The sequence below is a fragment of the Haemaphysalis longicornis genome, unplaced genomic scaffold, assembly GCF_048455015.1.
Source record: "Haemaphysalis longicornis isolate Haplotype H1 unplaced genomic scaffold, Haemaphysalis longicornis Haplotype H1 scaffold_1, whole genome shotgun sequence".
Taxonomy (NCBI): domain Eukaryota; kingdom Metazoa; phylum Arthropoda; class Arachnida; order Ixodida; family Ixodidae; genus Haemaphysalis; species Haemaphysalis longicornis.
Genome location: NW_027526203.1, coordinates 317338084 through 317362638, shown reverse-complemented (window position 1 = coordinate 317362638; position 24555 = coordinate 317338084). Strand labels below are relative to the sequence as shown.

At 48.6% G+C, this 24555-nt stretch overlaps 1 protein-coding gene across 3 annotated transcripts in view; it reads right to left on the bottom strand.

Annotated features, from left to right (window-relative positions):
• Nucleotides 1–2425: 2425 nt before the first annotated feature.
• Nucleotides 2426–24555, bottom strand: part of Slo (calcium-activated potassium channel slo) — a 206247-nt gene continuing 184117 nt past the window's right edge. For all 3 annotated transcript variants that reach the window (XM_077682288.1, XM_077682290.1, XM_077682289.1), the window contains 8 exons: nucleotides 23671–23839; nucleotides 20971–21195; nucleotides 20654–20837; nucleotides 17868–17969; nucleotides 17587–17717; nucleotides 13201–13395; nucleotides 9219–9386; nucleotides 2426–7419 (listed from right to left, as the gene is read on the bottom strand). In XM_077682288.1, coding sequence (XP_077538414.1) covers nucleotides 7339–7419; nucleotides 9219–9386; nucleotides 13201–13395; nucleotides 17587–17717; nucleotides 17868–17969; nucleotides 20654–20837; nucleotides 20971–21195; nucleotides 23671–23839 — 1255 coding nt within the window. In that variant the 3' untranslated portion in view covers nucleotides 2426–7338. The remainder of the gene's footprint in view (nucleotides 7420–9218; nucleotides 9387–13200; nucleotides 13396–17586; nucleotides 17718–17867; nucleotides 17970–20653; nucleotides 20838–20970; nucleotides 21196–23670; nucleotides 23840–24555) is intronic.

The following is a 24555-nucleotide window of genomic DNA, read 5'->3' as shown; positions in this document are numbered from 1 at the left end:
GGTATAGCATTCCCTAGAGATGGGCAAAAACGGCAAGTCGATGTCAAAGGGGACGAAGCCAATGGCAGGCGCTATGCTTCTCCGACGTCTCTTAAACCCTACTAACACTTGCTCATTGGTTAATACTTAAGGAAGCGTTTCAACGCTGACGAGCGGGTTTGCGAACATTCATGCTGATAAAACAGGAACTCTATCCAAACAAGAACTTTTTCGGATCTACACGTACCCTGATCAGAATTCAATGTAAGGTATATCTTGACTGCCTATGAAACGTTATGCCAATGGCTGTGTGACCGCCGTGCCCAAGGCACGGTAGCTCCTTCTTGACCGCACTGACGACTTTGAAAGACGCTGAATGAATCCAACTACTGAAACAGTTCCGATATATTGACACCTTTCACACTATTAAGGAAGTCTGTCTTTTAGTTTGTTACTGTTAAGGGTATCTTTTTGTGTCGTTATTTTGCACAGCACAGCGCGCTATTTCTTTGTAAAAATATTGCTCTAAAACAGGCACTTAGCGTAAACAATATATGCAGTTTCCTCGCAGCGTATATGTAAGATCAGAAGCTTTGGAGTGGTCTCCTGCACGAAAAGAAACAGAGAGGTTCTAAGTTGGGTTATTAAAAGATGATTTGTAACATGTTCTAGAACTCTGCATGCCCAGACCTCTGCTCCGATTGAAAGCTCTAGTGGATGAATGTTCCCTGCGACGCCACGTACGCACCCGTCTGCGACGATACCTTACCTGCTTGGAGCCCCCGTCCGCACCTAAAACGGGATCAAAACAGGCACGTAGAAAATTTCGCTGCGGTCGCTCGGTCGTCTCTGGTCGGTGCGAAGTCTTCAGGGCATGAAATCTGCTTTTCTTGCGGCTTACCTGGACTCATTATCATCTATGGCCACTGAGGAATTACCAAGCGAAGGTGAATCTTCCTGAAGACGCTTTAAGCCCACTTGTGCAGGGCGTTGTCCTGGGCTACTGTGGCCGAGCTTGAGAGAATCAGTTCACCAGGCCCGTGCCTATTCTTGTGCATACCGTGCAAAGCAGTACACGACACGTTGCTATAGGTGGGCCTGGTGTGACAGCGACTACGACACGACACAAACATCATCACAGACATCACAGCTGCAAGCCACGGTGCCCCAACGAACCTGGGACCAGCGCCTCTCAGGACGCGTTGCACTGCCAAATCAGCCGCACCTAGCGGCGTACAGGGGAACAACGAACGTTGCCGATTTGCAGGAGGCGAGAATGGGAAACTGGGCTCGCGATTTAATGTATACCAGATTCAAATACAGGCCGTGATCATTACGTTGACTGAAGGGTTAAATGTTTGTTGGTGCTATCGCTGCCAGGTCTGTTTGCTGGCGGCCAGAAGCGCGGGGAACGAAACAGAACGTAGCAAGTAGTTCCGAATTCCAGAGACAAAGATAGGCGAGAAAACGTAAAGCGAGTGAAGGCTTTAGAAAGCGGCAAATAGTAGGTACGCGCCTTCGGATATTACCACCATCGAGCCAATTGTACAAAATCATAAGTCCTTCTGTAGTGCATGTGCCTACAAAGCCGGTGTCGTGTGTTTTACGAAGCACTAGCCTCAAACTGGACCCTGGGCCTTACATGTCCCCTTTTCCAGGCGGGTCCCTGTTTCTTTCTGCAGTACTAAGTTGATCGGCCCGCCAAAGTGCGTAGCACGATTTAAATTTAATGAAGTGAGCTCGTGCACCGAAAGCAAAGCTTAGGCTACACGGACGAGCCAAAACCGACTCGGCGGCTCAAATAGTAGGTTTTGCAAAACACCGGTTTTGCAAACGTCATAGCGGGATCATTCCTGACGTGCCTGTGCTTTTCTTAAAACGTCATAAAAATGAATAGGTACTCACAATATCGCAAGGGAACCTCCTTTTTGACTGGCATAATCGTGCGGGACAGTTTAGTCACTTCTAGTGTAAGCTGTACAAGCCTTTGGTTCAATGGTTTTGCTCGATAATTCAACAAAAAATTAAATAATCCAATTATCAGTAACATTTGACGTGGAAGCTGCCGTTCTCGCCGCTCGGCCGGCGTTTTATTTGGGCCACAGAGGTGCCAGCAAGCGCAGCGAGTGCGAGACCGCGTTGGACCGTGACACAAGCAGCGGTGGGTGCAGGGTGCACCGACATTGCCCGTCTCGAACAGCTAACGGGGCAACGAGGCGACGAATGTAGCTTAGGTTTTTGTTTGTTTTTGTTTTTGTTCCTTCATCTTGCTGTATTTAGCAGCAGTAGCAAAAAGCAGAGGTTCGCGTAGCGGCTGCGCCCTCTTCGAGCACTGAGCGCGCAAACGCCGCGGGAAGTGCCGGTCCCGGCGTGAAGCAGGCCGTTGCCCCGAACAAAGGCACACAGACACGCACAGAAATAAAGCATAATGCCGTATAATCATGCAAAATGACGACGGTAAACCAACATTTATTGCAAGTACAACTTAGGACAAGTACAGTGAAGGAGCAACGAAACGGCATAAGGCTGCAAGTGTACTATGGACATCCAATGCAAGAGATAGAGTGACAGCACATGAAAGGAAAGATGCAGAGTGATAGAGCGTGAAAGAAGAGTCACAGGAAAAACGTTGCTACCGCGGTGTACTGAGGAGGAAAAAAAGAGGGGAAAAAGAGGAAACATCGACAAATGGGCAGCGTAAGTGGCAGACATGTGGCTTTAACAATTCGAGGCCCTTGCGTGCACAAAGTGTTGTTCTCCACCTGACTGGGGATTCGGGTGAGGGCGGCTGACCTAAGTTCCCAATTGCTGGTGTTGAGAATTCAAGTCGAGCCGCTGTGAGGCGGGCTCTCTGTCAGCTCGGTGAAAACACGGGGAGGACAAACTCAGACAAATGCACGATACACCAAGTGGCGCACGAACGCGGGGAAGACGACACTCCCCCGCGTTTATGCGCGCATTATCACATGCACTGTGAATGCAGCGTCGCACAGTGATTTGTGGTGCACACCTGGCTCTGTGACGCACTTTGTTTCCCGTGCGCGTCGAACGGTTTGCGCGGAGCGTATATGCTGCCGGATTGGAAGGCTCCCTGTTTCTGCTTCGGCGCGGTGATGGCAGCGGTGGTGCTGCGCCGAAGCAGGACCAGGGCAGCGCGTTGGCATTGTGAAATCTCCTCTCCTCTTTCCCTCCGATAAAATAACGACACGAAAGGAAACACGGATGCGTTGAGTTACACGGAAATGCGTTCGGTGCCCAGTCAGGTGAAGAAAGCTTGCGTGCTTCGCATCTCAAAGGGAGCGCATGTCTGCTACTTACAAAATAAATAAGTCTCGAGGGAAAGAGTGAGATTTCACAACAAATTTGGGGGAATTTTTTCCTTCTTCAAGTGTGTCACAGTCACAAAGTAGATTTGACGCCATTGTTCTTAGTATATGTATGTACACTTTCTGGAGTCGCAGATTTGTAGCTGCGAACGCGGGGGCAACACCGAGTGAACCCCGAGAAGAGATTAGTATTAGGCGGATGACCCGCTTGCGAGATGACAAATAGAGAGAGAGAGAGATAGAGTGAGTGAGTGAGAGAGAGAGAGAGAGAGAGAGAGAGAGAGAGAGAGAGAGAGAGAGAGAGAGAGAGAGAGAGAGAGAGAGAGAGAGAGAGTGATAGAGGCAGAAAGAGCGAGAGAGAGAAAGAGCAACGGGGGACAGACACACGGACGCATCACAGCTCTAGAACGAAAGCGAGGCAACATGCTACAGCAGCAGCGGCACACACACGCACACACAGGCAAACAACCAACCAACACAACGAAAAAAAAAGGGAAAAAAGATGACTCAATAAACATTTAAATGCAGATGTTTATTATGCTTGTGGGAGAAACATTTACAAGATGAGTAATCGAGCTAACATTTTTGGGCCTTGCAGTTAAACGGGACAAAATTTAAGCCGACACTACCCTCCTGGGGCTGGAAACACACCGTTAAGGGAAACTCCTCGAACGAAGAAAAAAATGCAGTGTTAAGAACCTAATCCAATTAGTAATCCCAACCCCGGCTTGTGCGCGAAAGGGAGGGGTAGGGAGGAAGCTCGGAACTTAAGCGAGTCTCGTAGTCTGTGCAATGCGCCTGCAGCTGTCAGAAAACTCGCACGACCGGTGGTCTCTGTCGCTGCACTGCACTTAACTGCTATAGCTAATGCTCGGTATGTAGTAGGCGACGGATGCTGGGAACATTTGTGTGACGTGCGCGCGACCGGCGTAGTACTAACGATGATCTCGCGGACTAACCTCACGTTCGAGATTGCAAAAACTGCAGCGTCATCCAAGCAACAGTAAAGGCTTGGCCAGCGGCCACTGAGTGCGTCGTTACCGCGGTTCCAAGCAAGTTCGTCGACCGGTGACCCAAGCTTTCACTTTCTCTCAACACCACGTGTCAATATGGCGCGGAACACGCTCAGCTTGCACGACAGTTTCACGCATCCCGCGACTGCCATCCAACCCTCTCAATTTGGCCTCGCAGCCGTAGGGGTTAATTTCGATGGAGTAAGTGAAATAGAATTTAACGCGTATGATACATTCCTATGCTTTCTTTTTTTTTTTTTTACAAACGTTGCCTAGCGCTTCACGAGCGCCGCCCAAAAGCCGACGACGCTCAAGTGAGCATCCGGCCACGGCGCCGTGCAGGCATGACGCTGTGCGCCCGCAATTGCGAGACTGACGCCGCCAGGCCCATCGATGCAACCTTCCGTGCTTGCTAGAGGCACTGTGAACGAAGACTTCGGCGCACGGGGTGACTTGAGCGCGAAACGGACGTTCGCGCTTACCATCTCGTGCCCGCTAAAATTTGCCCTTCTTCGTTGACAAAAGCGATTCGTGCGGTCAAGACTCACCCTTAAGCCCAGCGTTCGTTAGTATTCGTTGATCTGCCAGCGCGGAAACGTCTCGAGAACGAAAAAAAAAAAGATAACGTAACAGGTCGAGTGGGCCTTGCCGGGTGAAAGCGGGCCCAGAAAGGAACCAAGCGTTCGAGTACCGCTTCACTGCGCTGTGATTATTTCCGACGCTGGCAGGCTTTCGATTTTGCCTCGTGCGGCCACGTAAATGCGACAGTGGAAGGAGAAACCGGGGGTGGGGAAATCGTGTTTTCCGAGTTTTTCGGCCAAAACTAAGGAGTCAAGATGTAAGCGGTGGTAAGTGGACAGCTCCGCTAAGCGTACATGCAGCAGCGGAGGCAGCAGCAGCAGATAGCCGACCAACGCCGAGCGGACACACGTGAAAAATAAGGGCAGTAAATTGCAGAGGGACGACGGAGCAGTTTTAAGAAGCGAATCGTGGGAAAATCAGTCAACAATTGGCATGCATACATAGGTGAAATCGGTTAGCCCAAGTTGGCAGATGAGGGCAGCTCAAACACAGCGCACGTATGACACAAAGCACACAAATTAAATATACGTAGAAAGCGACGGCCCCTCAGAGAGAGGGCCGTGGCGCGTCACACACGTCCGCCAGTAACCCGGGGCATCCACGCGACAAGATTGACCAGCCCCTCGCGTAATACGAATAAAAAAGAGTCGCAACATATCCTGACCCCGCGATAAATCACAACATCCATGGATTGTCTAGTGTCTGTTTATCTCGAGAGCCCTTTCTCGGCGCTGCCATTCGCAGTGCCCTACGCAGCTATGTTACAGTAGGAAACAACGTGCGGATTCCCTCGTGCACAGTTCCATCAACAACGGGCAACCAAACAAGAACAGAAACCCAATGAGCTCGCATACAGCGTCCACTTTAGCGTAGCGGCTTTTATTCTCCGGCGGAAATGAATATGAGAAGAGCGTCCGTAACGTCGTCGACTGTGCCCGGCGGGCCACGAGCGCAGCGGCAGCTTCGAAGCCGCCGCCGCCGCGCATCACTGACCGTTACAAAAAGAAGATCGCGCGCTGCGTCCCGCCGCCGCCTTCGAGTATCTACGCTTTGTTGTACATTGAGTTGGTCGTTGGCCGTGCACGCCCGCCGCGTCCTCAACGTGCGGCGGCGGCGCCCGCAGAAGCCTCACCTCTCCGCCGCGCCGGTGTGACCTTGAGCTAACAGTAATGCAAAACGAAGGTTGAAAAATGTAAGGCTCCATGGAGAAAACACGTGACATTCGCGCCCGCTTGCACAGCGCCAAATGCGCGCGGGCGGCTGTGCCTATGTACACAAGTCTATACACAAAAAAAGGTATGGTACACAGAGCTTCTCCCATAGTGTTCGCCGTTGTCTCGCTGTCTTTACAACACTACTGTACACCACACGCCTCCGCCCGGAGGCAGCAACTAAACTGATTTCAACAACCTTTGACGCGTACATAAAATATGAACCCTTTCGTACAAACAGTAGCGCGACTCCATGGCCGCTTTGAGGACGTATGTGAAATGTACAAGCCTTCAACACAAGAGAAACACTTGTCGTATTGCAGAGTTTCGGGAACAGAGAGGGAGTGGGACAGGGTAGAGAGACATGCAGAGCGGGTTTTGAAACGAGGCGAAGCCTTGTTTCATTTGTGCTGCGACGGCGGCAGCGTTGCACTTTGCACGTTTTCAGGCATTTTCAATGCATTCAATAACCGTGTAGCGACCTCAACAGACGACCCTTGTGTTTTTCCTCCAGTGTTTGTGCGTGTGTGTGTTTGTGCGTGTGCTCGCGTGTTTTGCCTGGCATCGCGTGCGATGGGCAATGTGAACACCACATGCTGCTTGTGTAATCTTGCTCATCCGGCGAATTGCGTGAGATGCGTACGCCCTCCCGGGCTCCTAGAAGATACTTTGAAGGTAGACCTGTCTCCTTGTGCTGCTGGCGACGAGTGACAAGGAAGCAGTGGGCTCGAGCGGTTGCTTTGTATGTCGTCGCGTAACAAGATCCTTTGTTTCTGGTACTCTCGGGGCCGAGCTGGCGAGTTCGGAAACGGGGTGGCCTGTCTCCGCTGCCCCGTCGAGGAGGAGGGGAGCGGGTCCGCTCCGAAGGGCGACCAGGAGCTATTCGCGGTTGTCCACTAACGCCCCGGCCGAAAATTTTCGTTGTTCCAAAGTAGACACCTCGCAACAAAAAGAGAGCAACCGAGAGAGTGTCCCCCCTCCCCGTGTAACGCCAAACTAAGCTACAAGGCCACTTCTGTGTATGTCGTTTGGGGTGAATGAGAGCCGAGAAGAGCCTCTGCAGCGACTTTGCGATGAATGCTCCTCTAGGATATGTGCGTGGCATTCGCTGTCGTGCGCAATTTGGGAAACACGGCGTCCGATCCGTCCGCCGTGGGAGCAGCAGGGTGTGTGTCTGTTTTAGATGAAGGAGTAAGGCCCGTCGGTCAAAGCGCTACACAGCAGGAGTCAAGAGTTGTCGTCCTTTGGCTCCTCGGCCCGGTTAGGCTTGTACTCCAGGCCCGGGTCGAACTGCAGCAGCACGAACACCTGCGAGCCACCGGAAGGGGTTATAGCCGCCGGTCGCGCCTGCAGCGCGCATACGCAGACACGCAGAAAACACCTCTCGTCGTCGGGCCCCCCCAAAATACTGCACTGCATGAGGGCAAACCCCATGCCGTCGCTTGTACATCCCTATTTATTCGGGCCCCAAAGCGATTGCACCGACAGTGCAAAACTCGTTACAATTATTTTTTTTTTAATTTTTTGCTCGTAGCAACAGCTTGTATGACAGCATCATCGTTCGCAATAAGCTATACACCTAGATCTGGAAATGGTGGTTACATTCATGGTCCACGTCTTGTTTGTAGCCTCTATTTATTTTGGGTTTGGTTTGAGATAGACTTGTTGCAAAGGTGTCAAGGGCGCAGTGAACTGAGTGCTTGCTTGCAAGGGCCTTCAGCCAGCCAATGAGGGAGTGTTTATCGACGAAAGAACAGGAGCGTTTTCAGTGCCCTTACAACATTCCAGCGCACCAAACGCATAATCATTATTTGCGAGTCAGAACAGCGAACCACAGGGCCTTGGAGCCCTTATACGGAGAGGGGCAGCACTGCTCATGCGCACATCTCAGGCTTAGATTCCGCGCTAAAGGGCTAGGCTAGAGAGCCACCATACTGCTACGCCACTGCTTTCTGAAGTGGCTTTGTGGCTTAGCGCAGCGGTTGCCAAAAGAATTCCTTACTTGAGACGGGGCACTCTGAAAGGCAACTTACGTGCGCCATAGGTCAACGAAACGGGGCAGCCACTGAACAAGGCAACGCAGCGGGCCACGCAACGGGTTTATTGAGAAGGTTTGGATGAGAGCGGCGCTACGACATTCGCCGCCGCGCTTAAACTGCTGCAACAAGTTGCTGCAATACTGTACAGTTTTTTACATGGTGCGTGATTTTTGCCCCTGGCGGGAGATGTTAAATCGCGCAGGAAGACTGTTGCGCAGCTTCAAAAATAGTTGAGGGGTTACGCATGCCACATTCTGTATTACCATGTGTTACCATTCTTATGATACTACAGAAAAGGACACGACGTCTTTGTAATGAGACAATTACTTAATGCATTTCACTCCTGCGCATTATTTTTTTTTGTGGTTTTGTCCCTTTTCCGCAAAGGGCGCATTCGTTTAATTGCGCTTAATATCTCCTCTTCTTTGCGCCCTGAAGGCAGGGTTGTTAACGTAGACTGGGGAGGAAAGCATGGCTGAGAGTGGTTAATCGCGCCTTCGAAACATCACACGTTGACATGCCCGTGGCGGTGGCTCTATTCATCTCGTGATTTCAAATGACCTTGTGCATCGGTAGCTTGTTCGCCGCGCGGGAAAGGAAAGTCGCGCCCAGCACAAGGTGCCTTCAAATGTTTCCTTTGTCGTGCTACCGCGCCCCCGCAAGGCTGACCGAGATCAACCTGACCAGCTGCGCCTATCACGACAAAACGTTTAATTCAGTCACTATTGGCTTAACCAAAACACACCACTACCGGCTTTATAGGAAGACGGACCTCTCTGGTTATTTTCTTCTTCTCTTTTTTAACCTCGTATACAATTATATATTTGTTCTTGATTCTAACCATGTCCTCACCCCCATATCCTTAACCAGTCTGCGGAGCCATTCCGAAGTTCTAACGAGCCATTTTTCAGTCGGTCATTCGTAATGCCTTCCTGATGCCCCCCAAAGTGTCGCGCCCTCATATTAGGATTTAGGAAAGGTTTTGACAATAAGCAGGTCTTAGACAACAATCTACTAATCTTGGCCAACGTGCCCCTCTCGATAACGTAGAAGACGGCCGGTACTCACCATGTCCGTCGGAAGCAGCGTGAAGTCTGCTGGCGGGTTGGTGATGACATACCGTTTCGAGGACGCCTCGCCAGAGGAGCTTGTGTCTCGAAACCTGTACAGGCCCACGCAGAGCATGCCGTAGCTCCTCAGAGCCGCCACGAAGAGGTCGCCGTACTTTCCCCCCTCCTGCGATCACCCGTCAAGGGGTATTTCGTCAGCCGGCGCATCCGCTCGGTCCACCCCATGCCACCAGCCACCAGACAACAGCGTTGGCGACCAGTGACCGAACAAACAAAAGTGTTCGCTCGTGAGGACAGTTCACGACTGCCTTGTCTTGCGCTCCGTTTTCATGACGCGGTTGCCCTTTGGGGTCTGACAAGGTGGAAGGCAGTAGAGAACAGGTCTCGCATTCGAACTCTTTTGTGAATCTTAGCCAATGGTCTCCATGATATAACCATGCAACGTTCCCCCCCCCTTCACAAGCCACTGCACCAATGCGGCTCCTCTTTACGGGACGTGCGGAGGCCATGCGTGACCCAAGCACTAAAGCCTGACCTCTGCCGTGGCTACTTTTGCATGCGCAAACCCTTCGTCTGTGGTGCTCAGGGGAAGGAAGTTAGGATCCACTTCATGAACTTTGTGCAAAATTATGCCAGGTTCAGACTGTTGCCGCAACTGTCGTAATAGCTTTAAAGAATGACGTCAGTTCACGCCTCGGCCAACCGAACTGCTTGACCCGCCGTTTTTTTACGTCCATAGCTCACGATATGACTTTTGCGTCAGTAGTCTGAACATAGCATTAGAAAAACAGTGGTAATCAGATAATAGGAAGTGCGCGCGGTGAAACCAGGCTATGAGAGAAATATGTTCGCTGTGAACTGTGGTCTTCCACAACAACCACCTCAACAGCTTCTACCAACACCAGATTGATAAAAATTGATGACCAACTGACAAGCAACAGTGTTGCATACGTTAAAAGTTCGCAAATGGCAGCGCTATTCGCAGCAGCAGCTGTGACTATATTTATAAAGAAAAGAAAAGAGAATAAAAAATTAAATTAAAATAATGTAAACAATAATTACATTAGAAGAACTACTGGTGACATGACAGCCTATTTTTTTCATAGGATTAAGAAATATGTTCTTTTATCTTGATTAAAAAGCTCGAATATGCTAAACCAATAACACCTTCCTTATAATCACAAGTCCTTCAACTCTGCATGCTGGCATAGCAGTGTCCATGGGACAGACATTTAATTATGCATTATCAGAGTTATCAAAGATTACATGCTTTTGCGTCATGCATGCGTCGACACTGCGCTAAATGTTTAACCGTCAGTTCAAGAATAATTTCTAACCGCGCCAACTAAAAAGACATAATATCTACGTACGCAGCGTGCTTTCTAGGCAAGCTAGGTGATAAAGCCACCAGAAATGTGGACAATTACTTACGCGTCGAATAAGCTAAAAAAGAAAGAAAGCATACTTTTCGGTGTTTGCCAATGAAGAACAAAATCATGAGAACTCCAGGGCCACTATCTTGGCGAACCACTCTGTTTCAACGTGAGAAAAATGAAGGCTGGCTGTGTCTAAGACAGACTTCCATATTTCATATTAATGGGAAGCAGAGCTACAAGTAGCACTCGCAGAGATTTTTTTAAGCTAATATTGCGCGCGCAGTCATCGATATATCAATATTTTGCAAGTTCGTCACAGTGTGCTCCGGTAGCTTCTTTCCTAATTTTTTCAACGCTTTCATACGCCAGTACCCTGTTCACTGTCGTTGACATCAGCGCGAATTTCTTAGCGCTAGAAGACACAAAGAAAACAAGCACGAGCCAGTCATTAATCTCTTACTCATCTCCTCGATTTTTAACGATCAGTGACGATTTCGCTACTGTGGCTCTTCTGAAATCCAGCTTGGCTTTCTTTCTGAGCAGCGACGAAACATACAAAACTCTTGAATAGCATAAATGAATATGCATAAAACGGCATGAGCCGGGTTGAAATCAACGTTTCCAGCAGGCGAACAAATATCTCCCTTGCTTTCTTCTTTTTCTTCTTCCTCTTCAATTTCACACATTTTGGAAACATTCCCTAACCATTACACGAGGAAGTTAAAGTTTAAGCCGATGTTGAAGTTTATTTGTGCTCCCATAGTTAAAAAACTGTCGATGGGACCTCCTTGCAGACAACGCGTGAAAGTACAGCGTTAGAGGAGGCAAACCTAGTGGTAGCAATAGAAACAAATGCACATCAAACACTAAAACAAATAAAATAATGCTTGGGAATAACAACTGAAACACCACAAAAAATACACATGCAATGCCAACAGGTTTCTATATAGATAACAGTTACGGTCTTCCTTCTCTATGCCCCCTCACATTATATTCCTATTTTTGCTAGAATTGCAGGTAAAAAGAAAGAATAAACGAGCAACAAAAAGCTATATTTGGTGCCCACTATTACTTTGCGCTCCTGGATGAAATTAGCCCCTCTCCCTGATAATTGAAAACTGCAGTGGTACGGAATGGTTAGCGTCTACACCAATGCAGCCACATGACTCCAGACGAAGGCTCCACAAATTTGTTTGTCCTTGTCCGGTGTTCTGATACGGCCGTGGTCCCATATTATTGTAAAAAATAGTCACTTCACTAAGTGTGGTGTACATCAAAGTACGCCTGTATGCACAGCATTTTATGCAACATACAGAACTTCGAAATTGGTGAAACGCGCAATCTCAAAACGAGCTCTCTTCTGCATCGCTTGCAATACTTTTCTGCTGCCAGGCGCATTGTTTGCGGGGTGGAGGTGTCCCGAGCTGTGATCTTGATTCCGTTTGTGAAAAAAAAAAAAAAACGGTTAGGGAACTTCAAGTTAAAATGCAGGAGGCCGATTCGTCTCTTATAGTAGGCTACTGCAAAATTGTCTGCGTGAAATCCGCTATGGGTTGAAGAAGGGCTGCGCCAGCCATGATACCCAAGTTCCTTTTCTTCTTTTTTTCGCGAAAGGCAACATCCGTAGAGTTTGCTCTTTGGGAGATAATAAGTGCCCAGTGGCAGTGTCACCGGTAGGCGCTTGTAAGCGGTGACTTTGACGGAATAAATTATGTCGCCTGTGCTGTCAGAGTGGTGTTTGGCCGTCCACTGTCACGATGTGGGACATTTCGACGAGCGCGTTAACATAAATTATCTCTGAAAGAAGTAATATCGTCTTATTTGACGCCACATTGCGGTTCACAAAAGACCATGTAGTTTCTGTTTACAGCCGATAATCTCCAGACAAATATTTCTAACATTTCGCTAACTCTTTCTCTGCTTTACCACGCGTGGGCAGTCTTTTACCTAGGATGCGTATATTGTCTGGTTTCCTTCAATGATAGTTTTGCTCACAGCCAGCGCCCTGTTTATACTCTGTCCGTCCGACATCCCCCGTAGAGCTATCTTAACGCTTCGTATATAAAAGTATATAAAAAGCTTTGGTGGTTTAAAATAATCCGAAGCACTTTAATTCAAGCTCTTCATGCTCCACATGTTTCTTAGGTGTGTTAAACTGGAAATTTGAGTTCTACTAAAAGAGCTAACAATGTGCCGCGCGAGGGTGTGTTGCTGAACATCAAGTGCCGGACAGAATTATTTTTTCTAAATGTTCTGCATGCGAGCGCATTGGTAAGAATTTTTCTTTTCATCATGACAATGTGAAAGAGTTCCTGCAATCCGAAGAAAGCTAGAGCCTCCTTCTAATACGGCACCTGCAAAATAGCACGAATTTAGTTTCAGCAAAACTAGACTGATTCGGTGTGACTGTGCCTACTTTCAGAACAACAAGCAAGGGCCGGCATTTAAACTTTTCACTTGTACTGCCGGTTACAGTGCGCAAGGTGAGGCAACAGAGATAACTGTCAGTACGAAGTGACGGTTGCAAACCAAGGTAGCCGCCAAGCCTTCGTCAGCCTCGTCGTCCAAAGTGAGGACAGCTCCGCAACCTTCGGGCCTACTCACCCCAAACTGAGCCAGGGGTCCATCGTAGAGCGAGATCTGCCCAACTCTGCACCGGTCCCTGTTGGCAAGGGACTCCGGCGTGCTGTAGCCTCCACGAAGGCCGGCCCCCTCGGCCAGGATCAACTCCAGCTCAGGGGTTGCGCCACCCGTAATCAGTGACCGGATCAACGTCAGTGCGTTCGCATTGAAGTACGTCTGCGGTTGTCGCAGGGAGAAAGAAAAAAGAGGAAGGGGCGAACTCTGTAGACAATATCCCCCACATGAACAGCTACGTCAGCATGCGCTCAAGTCCCCTCATCAAATGACGCTGGCGGCAAGATCAGCCCTGGGTGTTTCAGCTGTAAAAGGCCATGTCGACCCGCAAAATGCTTTTGTTCTCGCATTTTTTCTGAAAAGCGCGAGTTGTTCAACTTGTGCTCTGTGTGGGCAAGGTGCGGCTCCACCACCACAAACACCATCATCGTCGTCGTCGTCGTCGTCGTCGTCATAATCATCATAATCATCATCACCATCATCATCACCATCACCACCACCACCATCATAATCATCACCATCATCATCATAATCATCATCATCATCAGCAGCAGCAGCAGAATCATCATTTCGGTGTCTACTGCAAAACGAATAACTCTTCCACAGACCTACAAGCGCTCATGTCGTGCGCTGCTTGAGTTCATTATTTGCCCCCAAATGACCTCGTTTCGTCCCTACATTGAGTTTATGATCTTCCCTTACTTCTAATACCGCCTCTTGATAGCCACGCTGTTACCTTGCTCGTTCATCGGTGGTCATTTCGTCGCTTTACATGCCCAGCCTACGTGCATTTCTTTGAACCTCAGGAAGCTCCACCTAACTTAGAACCGACGTCGTAAGAAAGTAGACACAAACATGAAAAGGGAGCTTTATGTCCATGCCTACCATCGAAGCTTTTGTTGCAGCAACGAATTCTTTCCTTGTACGTATATGACTGGACACAAATAATTAGCTCAATTAATTGATTGATTGTGGAATTTAACGCGCCGACGCTCCACATGCGATGAGGCGTGCCGTAGTGGAGGGCTCCGGATTAATTTTAACCACCTGGGCACCTTTGATGTGCGCCGAAATGTCGAACACAGGGGCGTTTTCGCTTTTCAGCTCCATCAGAAAAGCGGCCGCCGCGGCTGCGAATCCAACCCGCGTCCTTGGGCTCAGCAGCACAACGCCACAGCCACTGAGCCGCAAATAATTAGCTAACGTTCGAGCTAATATTTCGGGGGCACTGCAATCCCTTCAGAAACTCTGCGACGGAGGTACGCTTTTCCCCCTTAGATCTTCGGAGACTATTCGCGCCTCCGGATTCGCGGCATTGTGTGGCAACACTGTGAAAAACATCAAAGATGGTCATCGCATGGTTCGTGGTGCAACTTGCGCTTGTTCCCGTGCTAAGATTTTTTCGTTACAGCGTCTAACCACTGAGTTTCATCGACGCAGACTGGATTATCACTGCTATACGAATCATCTCGAGTGGCTTCAAGGATCGCACCAACGACATCGTCGGAATCGTCGCTTAGTGTGCACAGAACTCCAGGTAGCTGGTGGTAACGTCCGGGAACCGTATGGTATTTTGATCGAAATGAAAAGCTTTCCCGGTGATCCTGAGGCTGAGAAATGGGCAGCACTTGCGCAATAGAGCTGTTTGAGAGGTGCGGTCACCTTTGTGCCAGCTCATGCACTGGCACAGGCAAGCTGATGTGTGGTTTTCATTGCCCACTTCGAATAAAAAGGCCCGTAAAGACGCTTCATTGCGAGAAAACGTAAGATGAATTATAACACAAACTGCATGAAATAGGAAAATTTTGGCAGAAGAGAAAAACAGGCTTACATTTTTCTTGCTGTGTCGTTTTTAAAGAGAATAGTCTTTTTTTTGGGGGTTACTTAAACGCGAAAATTTTAATCTGTCTCTGTCTGCCCGTCTGTCCCTCGATTCAGACGGCCAGCCAAAGTTGAAATAACTCTTGCAGGCGTTGTTTGTATATCGGCCAAACATTTCCAAACTACTAAATCTGGTGACAGTGTTCATACTGGGCAACAGTGTTGAACAAAAAGAAAACATTAGGCATATTTGAGGCAAGACATCTGCACATAAGTGACATTTACATTATTTTGTAAATTAAAATACATGGCTGCTTGATTTTTGCGATAGAAAATAAAGAAATACGCCTCGAGAAAAAATGTTTTGGCTTCGAATTACAAAAAACGCTCGCGGCACCACCTTGTGGCCACGTTTTAAGTTCAACAGTAACAAAATGTTTCAGCAGATGGCGCCAGCAGTGGAACGCGGCAAAATTTAATTGGTTTGAACAAACCTCTACTGTGTGATCGTGTGAGGAGCGAAGGAGCGAAACTGGTGGGGAAGAGCGTGAAAGGTGGGCGCGAAAGCGAAAAGAGGAATTTGCGTGGCAGGGGCGGGGGAAGACTATTTATTGTCTTTCGACGACATTTGCAGCGAAGTGAGCAGATATACGCGGCCTTTTCTTCCCCACTTTCTCGCGCTCCGTGCAAGCGCGCGTTTCAAATCCGTCGTAGCGTAATTCGCTTGCGCCACTTATTACCCGGGCACTACAACTTCTCAGTAAACGTAGTTTGAGCTAATAGCTCTTGGAAAGACAAACGTGATGCGAATGTATTTTTTAAGATATGATAAGCGGCTTCTGAAGTAACATCATGGGGCTGCCAAATTACAGAATTTATTTGTTAGTTACATCCGCACCCGATAGCTGAGTAGGTATGGGGGTTGCGCTGCTGAGCCGTTCGCGGTACTTTTTTCGATTAAGGAAAATTCACAAACCCCCGTTTGTCCGAGATTCCGGTTTACGGTAAATGCATTTGTACCAATCCACTGCAACACGCCCAGTTCGCGCAATCAGCGGCGTGGTAACGCCAATTTAACTCCTTTAATACGCGGTTGTCGTAATTCGCGATCAACTGGGGAGCATTGCCGGCGTTTGTGCATACAACACGTTTAAAGGGGAGAGGATAGCCCCCACCACGTGTCCCGCTAAAGAGATATGGGAACGCTTCCTCCGCGCGAACGGGGGGGGGGGGGGGGGGGACAAAAATCTGATAGTACAATACCACCCCCGCACTCAGCGCAACTGAAGCTTCGGACGCATGCGCATCGGCCACCCATCAATTTCCCATCACCGACTCTCGCTTACAAGCGCGTCCGATGTTTCCAACACGCAGCGATCGCTCGTACTGCTCGCTTGGCTGAGAGGCATTAAAATCCCATGCGTCGTTCATTCCTCGCAATCAGCACGGAGAGCAATCAGCATAGAGATGAGCACAGAGCAGTTATACTAGCAAAAAAAAAAAAAAAAGACAGGCACATCAGGGGCGCGAGGAAGGAGCGAACCGATAGCGCTAGCTGAACAAATGCGGGCTGCGCATGATTGCAAGGAAGATTTTCGTTTTATTATTTATTTTCAAGCAAATCACTGCTTACTCGAAGGTGGCAGTGATTCCGAGCCTAATGTTCTCGGCAAACTCGAGCGGTCAGCGCCACTTATTTCTAGAAAGATTCCCGAATTCCTTATCCGTAAGACACCTGCCAACAGCGCATCTGTCTTCATCATCTCTTTTCCTACCTGGATAACAGGCAAATGGGACGCAACAGGTACCTATCGATGGCCACTTTTTCGCATTTGAACCTTTGTACGGTGGCGCTATAAATCCGCAGTCGGAAGGTTGCGAATACAAACGAGCATGGAAAGCGTCGCGCCAGCGGCACACCAATCAGAGGAAAGCAGCCGGACCTACTTCTAACCACCCTAGCTCCACTGATTTCGCTAGCCGCTAGGTGGCGAGCTCAAACCCGCAGTTGCGATATTTTGCATGTGCTGAGTCTTTGACTTTGGTGTAATCCCGAACAGGTGATCATAGAAAGGTGCCTAACAGCTTTCTGCTTCCGAGCCGGCCTGGAATCACTGTACAAGTCACGCTGTCGTCGGCACAGAGAGGGACTTTGTGATTGGCTCTCGCGCCGAAGACGCCTCATGTAGTCTGCTTTCATCCTATAGCGTTGTTATTAATAGTGGTTTGCAGATATTTTTGCTGCGCAATTGAAACGACATCGCCTGGTAAGAGAGGCGCGTAATTTCTGACGAAATTCGGCGCAAAGTGACGCTTGGAAGTTGAAAAATTATGGCGGGGGATTTGAGTAGTCGAAGGAAAGGGGAACACGGGGTGTTTCAGAGATGTGTTTTTCTCGGGCATGAATTGTGTGAGAAAACCTCTTATTAAACTTCCGCTGGCCACTCTACTCCGAAGCTTCAAGTGCGATGTGATTCTATGACCAGCTCGAAACACTGAAGGGCGCAAATGAAAGACTGAAGGGGTACTCACAGTGCTCATTAACGAGTCGAGCACGCTAACAGCAAAAGCGGTACCGCAGGCAAAGGGTTGTGTTAGGTAGAGCTCTGTGTCTGGATCGTCGTCGTCGTCCTGGTCCAGAAACTGTACATTTGTGTCATTCACTGCGTCGAGAGAGAGAGCGAGAGAGGGTGCCAAGTGTCACGGCAGCGGCGAGGCTGAGCAAGAAGATGGCAGTTGAGCTTGTGTTTTCATTTAAATACGAATGAAAAAGAAACACGAGATTAAGTTCAGGACTGCAACGCCTTGCTTACCGAGCTCGGTGATTAGAGGCACATTGGCACCATACACAGAGCCTCGTCGTTGCATCACAATGGGACTACCCAGCGGGGAGAATCCCTCAGCACCATTGGGATCTGAGTAAGAAAGAAAACGGGATGATCAGCCAGCGACTGCGCTCTCGGAGGGTCTTTGTCACGCCTTTACTTAGCAATACGGCGCCTCATTAAAGCGTCACCTGCCAACACGCTGATAACTCGTTGCTTATTGAGTTAATGAGCTACTTGCGACCCCCTTATTTAAGTACTGGATGTGCTCGTTGACTACGTTCTGCAAGCATTGAAGATTTCTAAAAAAAAGTTGAAAAAAGTGTTGCAGGGTCCCTTTAACAATGCTCACAAATTGTACACGCATATACAGGGTGCTCGAAGTGACTTATGATTATTGGGTCAACTATATATGATACGTTTGAAATGAGTAATTATTTTAGATAAATCACCACAGTCGTTTTTTTTTATATTGAGTGGTGACTGCAGGTTTGCGTTATTAAGCATTGTACAGCTTCACAAGAAGTTCGGAGCGGTTAAATTTTGGGCAATTTCTATAATAGTCAAAGCACTCCGACGCTCCAAAAAACTGCACCAAGTAATGGGGGAAACTGGAACTGCGGCCGCAAGCACGCGCTTATATTAACCAATCAGCGATGCGCGAGCCTGACCAGACATGGCGACTGCCAGAGTGAGAGACTGACGGTACAATGTTTCAACATCGTCCGCTTGCACTGGGCACGTTTTAATGCATGAAGCCCGTTCTACATGGGGCGAATTTCGCTTGCGAATTCGCAGCTGCGGCGCCGCTCGTGAACCAAAACGATCTATTCTCGTTGCTGTGGTGAATTTTCAAATGTTTGGAAGAGTCGAACTTCTCTTGTGAACGCCGCTTAGCATTTTGGCAATATGTCGCAGCAGTGAAAATAAGAGAATAAATTGTTTTGCAGCACGGGTGGTGCCGCAACTGCGAATTCGCTGGCGAAATTCGCCACATGTAGAACGGGCTTGAGCAACCCTCACGCACTACTTGCTAACTTAGCGAAAAAAGCGCCGCCCCCAGATACGCGTAACCGGGCACTGTCAGCGAAATCCTCATTGGCTGCCAAAGCTGTAAGCAAAATTCCTATTGGCTGCATGTAGCCCGAAGCCTCTGATAAAAATTCTCGTTGGCCGCGACGGCTTAACAACACAGACAGTCAGGTGGATTGGCCAGGGACGATAACAGCAGTCGGCAGAAGGCCGCGGCTGATTCAACAATACCCATGTGCCCACGAAAATGGAGTCATGGTAGGAGCAGACCATCCGAATGTAGTCGGGGCGATACCCAGTCTTAGTTCGCCTCCTCGACATTTGCAGCAAGCGCTGGGAGCACGCCTGGCATTACTTTACAACATCGCTCCGTGGTATTTGTGGCTGGTTGGTTGGTTGGAGCCATAACAAGAATGGCACGTACCCACTCTGGAGGATTGGCCAAGTCTGATTGTGGTTTCATTTGTGGCTGTCACCGGCCTCATCTCCTTCAGCACTTGTCTCCAAGCCAACCGTACCTCTTCAGGGGGGATTGGCAGTGACGATGACAGCAGCCAGTGCATTTTTTTCGCTTTAATTGTGACGATGCTGTCCGTGGCATGCACGAGTGTTTTTGCTTTGACGTCTTTTTGCGCACTTTCTAAATTCCAAGAGCTGATAATTCAGCAAACTTCAAAGAGTGACTCAGAATGTCCTGTTGTGGCCAGATATGATGTTTCAGCGCAGTTGAGCGATTGCTATTCATAGGTCTAGTCTGTGGTTGGGGACAGTAGTCAATCAGCCGCAAACCTAATCAGTGTGTGTGAAGTTGCGAATGAGGGCGGCACAGATGGGGGAAACCAAAAGAATTGTGTGACGATCACGTGACGTGATGAGAAATGACAGCGCAGCTATAGTGATAATTAGGCGATAACGTACGTGACAAAGCGGCCGCCTGCTCGAGCGTACTTCAGGCCGACTCATATCGCTCGGTGAATGTAAACACAGGCTGCGCCGCGCGCCTTTTATCACCTCTCCGCAGTGGCGTACGCAGGATTTTGCTTGGAAAGGGGGGGGCTTAAAAAATTGAAAAGTATTAACAAACAAAAATTACCAAATAACATAACAAACAAACAAACAAAAGTAGTACATAATAACAAAAAAGCAACAAAAGCAACCCCCCCCCTCCCCCAAAAAATGGCTCATGGTTGATCCAGCCTTGAATATCTCCCCCCGTCCCTAAAATTTTCGTGGGGCCACGGCCCCCTTCGACCCCCCCTCCCTGCGTACGTCAGTGCCTCTTCGTGCCGGCTGCGGGAGTGAGCGCTCCAGGTCGCATATTACCTCGCTCCGCGCCGTCTCTGAGGGCTAGTTCACAGCTTCTTTCAAACAATATATGTTGGAAAGACCCTATGAGTAACCGGGGCTAAGACCCTATGAGTAACCGGGGCTTCACTGGAATACGAGCACATTTCATTCCAAGCTTTTGTGGACTGGAACGTGAATTAACCTGACCTTAAAAGGGGATACCGCGAGCGCGTTCAGTGAAAGCACTAAAAAAGGGGACGCTGGTGCTTTTGTGGAACTGGCTGAGGTGAAAAACAAGCCGGAAAAAAATGTGGCAACGTTTGCTGAATCGTGCAAAGAAATTTCTGAATTTATCTGCGGACTAATTGCGAAGACCGAAACACAAACAGTTGTCGGCGCCAGTGAGCACAGTGCATTCGCCATTGCTAGAACAAGAGACGGGGAATGAAACTTACTGTGAGTAAGGACACCTATGGTATCATCAAAGGTCATAGCCTTGATGTTGAGCGAGGCCAGGATAGCCTCCTTGTCAGCCAGCGTGGGATCATCGCTGCTGGGGATCTTTGCGGATAATATCACACACATGTCGCAAAGGTTGATGTTCACCGCTCGTAAGTCCGCTCGACTCAGTGGGGAGCCCTGCAAGAGGCAAATCACACCGCTTTCCACGGGACCCCGAGAGTTTCACTGTGCGCAGGCCATAGAATGTCAAAGACAGCATTCGACGCTAACGGCCCATTAGTGGCGGCAAGAGGAATTGAGCAGGACGTACGTTTAGGACCGAAATTTTCGGCAGGTTCTGAAGCATCTTCCACTCCCTCCTCAGGTAGTCCACATTGCCCACAATGACAACGTGCTTGAGTTCGTGGTAGTGAAAGTTGCTGGCACGAAGTGGCATTACTAAGTTACGCAACCCTATTAGTGGAGAATCGGGATCAGCAAACAAACACACAACCACGTGGCCGTTGAGCACAGTCATTGCCGCCTGGTTTCGATCCTGCAACGAGAAGGCAAGAGGGCGTTTGGGGGGGGGGGAGCGGGTCGCCGTTATCACGAAACTGAGAAACGAACAAAAAAAACGCGCACAGCTACGGATAGGCTGCACTAGGGGAAATTGTGCGATCGACGGCTACAGTTTCCCCTCTTGATAAGGATTAAGCGTTGTTCTTGATTTAGCGCCTTGTGTAATGCCGGGTTTAATTATGTCAGTCAGTAACGCGCGTCACGATCACTTTAGAGACGTCGACAGGGACCACAGTTGCCGACCGTGGCTGCACTATAGGGCGGGTTGAGGGTTGAAGTACACTCAGTGAAGACATTGTCCAGAAACAGCTATAGAGAGCATATATAATGTTAATGAAAAATGATTAACTTACTCAGCATCCTTTCGGTACTCGATTGCCGCTGCTTTTCGACAAAATATCTCATTTCAAGGAGGTAGGGGTTGACTAAGAGTGATCGGAAAACTTCCGCAATAAAAAAAAAGCAAGAAACCGACATTTCATTACAGTACAAAATCAGCACTACCTGCATGGTGCGAGGCACCAGTTAAATACGATGATAGGCTGCACACACCTAAAGCAACCCGAAAACATACTGACAAAGCAACCCGTTATTTACGAGAAGAAAGATGTGTGCAATTAAGTTTCAACATTGTTGGATAGAAAATCACTTTGCCTAACAAAAAAGAAACCTCTTCGAATTTTAGGGGCTATAACTCAGGCCGCTTCAGTTAAACCAGAGACGGTAGCTGAAAGTCACGGGGGTCGAACGCCGAATTCTTTTTAGAAGTTGATCAAAGGAATGTGGCTAGTGTTGAGAAAAAAAACTGTGAATGACTTTTGCATTTTTTATGTGTGTTGCGAATACTCATTTTCGAGCGTTGTGACAAATCGAACCTACGTGGATATTTTGGAGTTTTGGTCAGTACACCCCTGATGTAATTTATTTTGTTGTACTCGGTCAGTGTAAGATCAGAAACCAGGTGTCTCAAAGAAGCTATCCTTACAGTTTGAAACCCTCTGTAACACTGTGGCACCAGCACTCCGTACCAGTTCCGAACCCTGCATGGAGTGCGGCCCAAGCGATCACACATGCATTTCGAAAGCAGTCATAATAATGTTGAGAAAAAATTAGGAAGAAAGCACTATTTACGGAGGAAAAATGAGCAGTTCTCATGCGAGGGCGTAGTCTTTAAAGCATGAACTGCACTCACGAACTCAAACCTAAAACATTCAATCGCTTGGTACTCTGGATACGCTGAATAGAGAACACGAGCCGATATAATCCGGACCCCCACCTTCTAGCTCCTTGCATACCTTACTGTCATAAGTACAGCAATGCCTCGTTAACTCGAAGTCGTAAAATCCGCTGAAAATTTTGAGATAGGAGTAGTTTCGAAGTAAACATAAGCTCCACTGAACAGGGGCGACTTTGGCGGTTTAGTAATAAAGGCAAAAAGTTCGCAGGAAAAAAGAATTTTCATTATTGCGGAAGAAAGAAGCGCGTGATGCTTGCGTGTTTCTCCTTCGCATCTGGTTCCTTCAAAGCGTCTCAATGCATTGCATGAATGGTTGGTCTCCACAGGTACATTCTACCTTGTTGCGAAGGGGGCGGAATATCTTCGTTGTTTCTGTCGTTGTAGGCACTTCTCGGGGCTCCTATTCGTCCTCATGATCAGCTGCATCGTCCACAGCTCTCTCAACGCTGCAGGCATCGGACAGCGTTCGAGTAACGGGAACATCGGCCTCGTACAGCGTAAAGTTGCCGTTCACGACCACGTTCGGCGCGTAGTGTTAGGAAGGCGACCTTATCAGCTAAGCGTTCGAACGGAGACCATATCAGCTGTCTGTAGCGGACTTTGCCTTGTGTCCTCTCTGTCAACATTTCGAGACACCCGCAGTCCCCCGAAAAGACGTTTCGAGATAAAGGGGGGCCTATGGCGCCTATAGGAGGTAAATGCAGGCCGAAAAAAGTTTCGACTTAAGCAATATTTTGAGATATACGAGTTCGAGTTAACGAGTGATTACTGTATGGGGGGGGGGGGGGGGGGGCATCTTGTGTGCTATATCTCTCCCTTTTTTCACCATAATTGACATGTAATGTCGGGCATAAAAACAACAAAGGGTTTTAACTTTCTCTTTTAATTGTTCAGCGACACAGGTTGCCGTTTTGGCTTTAGACTACGCCTGTCAAGAGAAGTTTCAAGGGGTCGTTGAGCTTCTACTTGTGGGCTGTGGGTGCGCACTGACCCCAGGGAAACTCTTTTCGCCAAGAATGTTCCTACGGATAGTTGAAAAAAAATTGGGGTAAGCCGTCACCCAGTTTTGAAATGCGAAACTAGAACGAATAGGGGCGAGCAGGCCACAGTGAGCCCAAGTAGTAGCGGCGCCAGCCATCGGCGCTCAAGCAGCAAAACCAGCATCGAGTGCATCCAGACCGGAGCACTCGGTGGGCGAGAGCGTCCACGCACCAGTATGCAGTCTTCGATGGGGCGTGCCGAGCACCAATGGAACATGCCAGTGGAGTCGTACTTCATCTCGGTCTTCTCAAAGTCCTTCGCCTGGTCGTCTGACAGGCCCACCGGAAAGGGCTTCTCATTCTGCGAGTTCCCCGTGCCATTGGTTCCCCGGCTTGTGGGCCTGTGAACAGGGCAGAAGGTGGGCGCCCGAAGGTGGGCCTCTATAGAAAGCCCACGGTGCGCGAGGGTCGGTCAATAATTGTAATAATGGCGACAATGACGCCACAGGAACAGCGCCTGCACGCCATTTATCCCTCATTACTTTTCGCTGTTGGGTTGCTCAAAGAAAGAAATAATTTAGCGAAAAAGTTGTAGAGCTATAGTTTATAATAGAGTATGCTGTATTCACACTAACACTGAGAGGCACAGCGCAAGAGAAGAGAAGAGCCCAGCTCCGACGCCCCATAGGTAATTTATTCAAACGAGAAAGCTCTGGGAAAACCACTAAACTGATTCTAGTGTGATTGTTAGCACTTAGTAAAAGAAGGGCGACTTGTACAGAACCTCGGGAGCACACTTTTAAGTTGGTTCTTAATTTCTCAAAAATGAACGTCAGAAATTAAGAAATAAAAAAAGGAACTTCCAATTCGGAACGGTGTATCTTTCGCAACAGCTTGAACCACTTCTACAAAGTTACCTTAAATTTCACACCGTAGAGCATTCATTACGGACAAAATTGACCATTTGGGCTGCGTAACTGTTACATTTCCTACCACAACAAAACCGAAACAGCCTCAGTTCCAGAAAAATAAAGGAAGGCATCACATTTTTAACCGATGTAAATTCTCCTGAGGGCGCCTTTTTTAAACGACTTGTAACCTATTAAAGATGCAGGAT